Source organism: Anarrhichthys ocellatus, unplaced genomic scaffold (assembly GCF_004355925.1).
Source record: "Anarrhichthys ocellatus isolate YVR2014 unplaced genomic scaffold, GSC_Weel_1.0 scaffold2355, whole genome shotgun sequence".
Taxonomy (NCBI): Eukaryota; Metazoa; Chordata; class Actinopteri; order Perciformes; family Anarhichadidae; genus Anarrhichthys; species Anarrhichthys ocellatus.
The window spans coordinates 1-5046 of record NW_022282329.1 but is presented as its reverse complement, the minus strand read 5'-3'; the positions used below and the strand labels follow the sequence as shown (position 1 = coordinate 5046).

The following is a 5046-nucleotide window of genomic DNA, read 5'->3' as shown; positions in this document are numbered from 1 at the left end:
AGTACTCGTATTGCAGTAAAAGTACTCTTATTGCAGTAAAAGTACTCGTTGTGACTGATGTGACATTATTATTTCATACTGAAGCATCAGCGTTAGAGCAGCGTGCTGTACATACTTTAACTACTTTATTTACAGTCACATAGTCCAGCGGTTGGCAACATAGGGGTCGGGACCTCCAAAGGGTCACCAGATAAATCTGAGGGTCCAGAGACGATTAAAGGAAGAGAAGAAGAAGAAGAAGTTCCGATGCATGAATCGTTATCATTTTGTACTTTTCTCTAATGTTCGATTTTTATTTTCTAAAACATTGGTTTATTAATCTGTTTCTGCATCAAACAGATTATTATAGTTATATAATAATCACTGTTTATTATATAACTATTCATTATATAATGATTATAATATATTAGTTATATATTCGAGCTGAAATGTCTCTTTGGTCTCAGAGCAGTTTTTTAATAATGTGCTTTATTTTCTCAGCTTCTTTGTGTTTTAAATCTTACAAACTGACGCTGTCACACAAATAGTGTAGTAATAGTACAATAATACAATAATACCTGTGTACTTATAAAGTATAAAGATGGAGCAGCATGTCAGAGTAATTCTCATGTCACTGTCAGATGTTTTCCAGCAGACTGATTTATGAAAGGAGTCTGGATTCTCTTGAGTCTGGGTCCCTCTGGGTCCCTCTGGGGTCCTGGTCCTCATCTTTTAGTTTTTTAAAGGAACAACAGGACTCATGCAGGAAATACAAGAAGAGGCTTGTTGTACTCACAATGTAAGAGGTCCGGTTACCCCTCAGGAAAAACACCGTTAGCACCGTTAGCTCCGTTAGCTTCTAGCCGCCGGCCATGTTGAGAGCTGTTGAGATGCCTCCAATCTCATATTAATAATGATTTATTTCTACTAATATTCTCTGTTCTTTATTGTAACCGTGTGTTTTTACACACCTGATCATAGATTTGCAGCATTATTATGTGAACTGTTATATTCAACTCACTGGACATCCAAAGACAAAAGTACAATAATATTAATGATATGAACATTAAGACAAACCAGAGACGGTTTATTGTCAAGAACGTTTACAAACAAGGAATCTGACTTTGTGAAAGTGTAGAATACATCATTTAAACATTGATTCTTAATGTTCTAAGTGTTTCTGATATGTATTCACGGTTCCTTGAGTCAGAGGAAGGTCTGCTGCTCAGAGTGCGAGTGTGTGTAGAGCCGTGTTGTTGGAGGAGATGTGGAAAACTGTGTGTGTCTTATCTGAGTCTGTTATCAGTGAGCTGTGAGAGGCTGCTTTTCCATCACGCGCTCTTTTTCCTCTTTTAACCCGACAGGAAGTGGTGAACCTGAACCAGGCTGGAGGTCAGAGGTCAGCGGGCTGATAAACATCTCAACTCCAGAGCTCTCCTCCTCAGTGAGCCGTGTGGGAACACGAGCTCTGAGGCTCCACACGGCTCCATCATGAATAAAGAGCTGACTCTAACCCTCAGGTCTTCAGCATCATTAACATAATAATATCTAATGTTGGTAACGTGACATCTCTCAGGAATGCATTCATATCTTAGAATTAGCAGCAGCATTGAGCAGGTGAGGGTTCGGTGCTCTACACACACACACACACACACACACACACACACTAGATGTAACACCTCAATGGGCTCACATGTTTTGGTCAAACTGTGAAAGTTTGTCTTCATGAAGTTCTGTTTTCTTTGATGGTATTTGATGATGATTCATCTTTGAACAGAGTTTAATGTTTTCCTTCTGACCTTTCTTCAGATTATTTACTATAATAATTATAATTTAAGAAGAGATGATGATGATGATGTTCTGAGCCTCTTAAGCTGCTTTCTTTATTCAACTCATATTCTATTGTCTTTATTTTGAAGCTGAAGCTGTGGATGGTTGTTTGGCTGCATTAACCCTTTCAGTGGTTGTTTATTATACACATTAAAGACTAAAAGATTCAGATAAAAATGAAACAGTGACTAGTTTTGATTTTATTCTAGTTTTCTTCCATAATGAACTGTTCTCTTTGTAAACATTGATCAGAAATAAGAAGCTCGTTCTTCTCTCTGAAGAATCTGTTTTAGAACTCCAGATCCCAGCCGGACTCCTCGTCAGGAGGAGGCTCCTCTGCGTCCTCCGGGAAATAGTCAAAGTTGCTGTTGTCCAGCGGTCCGTCCACCTGGTAGAGAGACAGACGTTATTCATATTCATATTAATATCACTAAAGCTCTGATGTGGGAGCTGTTGGCTCACAGAGACCCTGAAGGAAACTCACGGCGGGGGTGAAGGGGGAGGCGATGGTTCCCTGGCGGAGGCCGTCCCAGTTGAAGCCTTCGAACCACCTGAAGGACCAGAACAATGAACGTGTTTCCATGAGAACAGTAAGAGAGCACTCGAGAATGGTTATGGTGTCATCTCACTTGTGCTTCTGGATGTCCTTCGCTCCATTCTTCTGGTTCCCCAGCCTCTCTGACGGATTGTCCCTGAGAGGAAACGCACGGATTAAAGATAGTTTTTAAAAAACGGATATTTTTGGCTTCCTGTTCACATGGAAACAGAGTTTTCGGGTAGTTTAAAAAACGCCCTCGAAGGTGCAGATTTAAACAAAAAAAACGTTTAAAGGTGTCTGGGAAACGATGACGTCATCTCCCAAATTTCGCTCATGCTCGTCGCTGCTTTGCGTAACGAGCATCGGTCAGAAACGACAGCAAAGATGGCCGACTACCGGATCGTTTACATTTCGTTAGCGTGTCGTCCGCACAATGTTGTTGGTTTCACCTCAGATGTTGTTTAGCGATTGTGGCTAAGCAGGGCCGTCTTTCAATCAGAGGGTCGGCGGTTCGAACCCCGGCTCCGGCTCTGCTAGTCGCATGTCGATGTGTCCTTGAGCAAGACACTTAACCCCAAAATGTCTCCCGTAGCTGTGCCTACGGTGTAGAAATGTGATAGACTGAATTGTAAGTCGCTTTGGATAAAAGTGTCTGCTAAATGACTGTAACGTAATGTTTACTATTTGTTTACAGTGAGCTCAGTGCTCAGAATCTTCTCGTCTTAAAATAACCTAACAACATAACTACAGTAAATAAACAACCGTCCTCAGTAACTTTACATAAAAGGCTTAAAGTCCACATGTCTCTTGGTTTCACGTGGGACTCGTACAGCGGTCTCCTGGGTGAAGGTCCTGTGTTTGTTTGACCCTGATTGAGGACGGGAGGACTCTGACTGGTACCTGAAGGCAGCACGATGTTGTCTCGCTCAGAAAGAAGGCAAATTTTATTTATTACGGTTACGGTATTACGGTAAAACTTACTTTTGGAGATATAGTACTTAATGATCTTCTTCGCTGGTATTTAACATATTCTTGACGTAGCCTTTATGAACCTACTGACCCGGAGAGCGTTTTAGGGTTGTTTTTTAAAACGTAGAAGAAAATCTCGGTTTAAAGAATTATCTGTATTCGTGTCGACGGACCTTTAGATCGTAGAGACGTTTAGAAGGAAAAGCAGCGTTTCACTGTAATCTGAAAACCTGCAGAGACGTTTGATGAGGTTCGCGGCGCTCTTGGTGATCTTCTTGGGAAACTCGATCATGTCGATGCCCTTCAGGATGATGTTGTAGGTCTGCATCGGGTCAGAGCCGGAGAAAGGAGGACTGGAGGCAGAGAGAGGAGAACCGGGTTCATGAGCGCCGGAGCTATTAATGACTAATATTTACCCCTTTCTGTCCTCCAAATGAAGGATTTAGAGCAAATCATCATGAAAAGTAACAGTTGGACTCTTTCTTTCTGTAGTGTCGGACAGTATCGTCTCTCTAGTGATCTAGTGCTTTGTGTACATCTTTGTTATGTCGTCAGTATGAAAACGAGACCAATAGAAAGTACATTCGGATACTTTTGTGGTGGAGACACAAACTAAACATCAACGTGACACAAGTGTGTCCTGTACTCTTATCGTATGAAATGGTTATATGTCGGATTTCAAGGTGTGTCTGAGAAACAAGCTGACATTAATTGTCACGATCTTGTTTTATTTTGAAGTGTCCCATGTTTCTTTGACTTCCTGTCTTTGTGGTCTTTTTCTGTGCAGCAGCATCGTTTGTCTCGTCCTCTAGTTGTGTTCAGCTTGTGTGGACGAAGACAGTCTCAGTCCTCCAGTGATGTTCCTTGTTTTTGAACCTGATCCGTTAAGTAAACCCAGTTTGATCTAGACCTCATCCTGCAGGTCTGCATCGTGCACTTGAGTCTAGATTAACGTACCATGGATTCAAATGTGTAGAAGTTGGACTGTTTACCTGCCGCTGAGCAGCTCAAAGACCAGTATTCCCAGAGACCAGCAGTCGGCGGAGCTGTCGTGGCCTTTGTTCAGGATGATCTCAGGGGCCACGTACTCGGGGGTCCCACAGAAAGTCCACGTCTTCTTCCCCAGACCCACTTTCTTAGCAAAGCCAAAGTCCACCTGATCGAACACAAACACACAACGTCATGGATGTGTTTTCTCTTTTTGATGAATATCTGACCATGCCTTGTGGTGTCACAGACCAGCTTGGCATATCCTCGGTGGTCCAGGATGATGTTCTCGGGCTTCAGGTCTCGGTAGATGATGCCTCTGGAGTGCAGGAAGGCCAGCGCCTCGATGACGCAGCCGGTGTAGAAGCGAGTGATGCCGTCGTCGAACGATCCTCTGAGAACGGAGGAGAAGCAGAGAGATGCTGAGGGACTTCAAGGTCTCTTAAAGGTAGAAGACTCACTATCACACCTGTCTCACACCTCACCTGTCTCTCAGCTGCGTCCACAGCTCTCCTCCCAGACACGCCTCCAGCAGCATGTAGAGATATTTAGAGTCTCTGAACGTCCGATACAACCTGCAGGAAGACGCTTTAAAAGTTACATCTGAAAGGAATGTTTTCATGTGCAACCAGTGAACAGGAAGTGATCATATTAGTACTGAGGAGGAGTGACGTGGAGACGCCGTATACGTCTCTGGTAGAGACCTGTCAATCACCGTGTAGCCCCGCCCTAAAGCATCCCCT

The 5046-nt window shown here is 43.1% G+C and overlaps 1 protein-coding gene across 1 annotated transcript; it reads right to left on the bottom strand.

Annotated features, from left to right (window-relative positions):
- Window positions 1-1394: 1394 nt before the first annotated feature.
- LOC116378292 (cGMP-dependent protein kinase 1-like) lies at window positions 1395-4937 on the bottom strand. The gene is made up of 7 exons (XM_031840139.1): window positions 4789-4937; window positions 4556-4697; window positions 4309-4472; window positions 3547-3669; window positions 2439-2501; window positions 2294-2360; window positions 1395-2197 (listed from the first exon to the last, which is right to left on the bottom strand). The coding sequence occupies exons 1-7, from the start codon at window positions 4923-4925 to the stop codon at window positions 2099-2101; spliced, it is 795 nt and encodes a 264-aa protein (XP_031695999.1). The 5' UTR covers window positions 4926-4937; the 3' UTR covers window positions 1395-2098.
- Between the last annotated feature and the right edge of the window lie 109 nt (window positions 4938-5046).

Excerpts from the sequence above, each read along its gene's own strand:
- LOC116378292 (XM_031840139.1), bottom strand. The coding sequence starts at position 4,925 with ATGAAAACATTCCTTTCAGATGTAACTTTTAAAGCGTCTTCCTGCAGG. Across the intron at positions 4,473-4,555 it reads ACCGAGGATATGCCAAGCTG|GTGGACTTTGGCTTTGCTAA; the intron begins GTCTGTGACACC and ends GTGTTCGATCAG. Across the intron at positions 2,502-3,546 it reads CTCATCAAACGTCTCTGCAG|GGACAATCCGTCAGAGAGGC; the intron begins GTTTTCAGATTA and ends GTTTCCTCTCAG.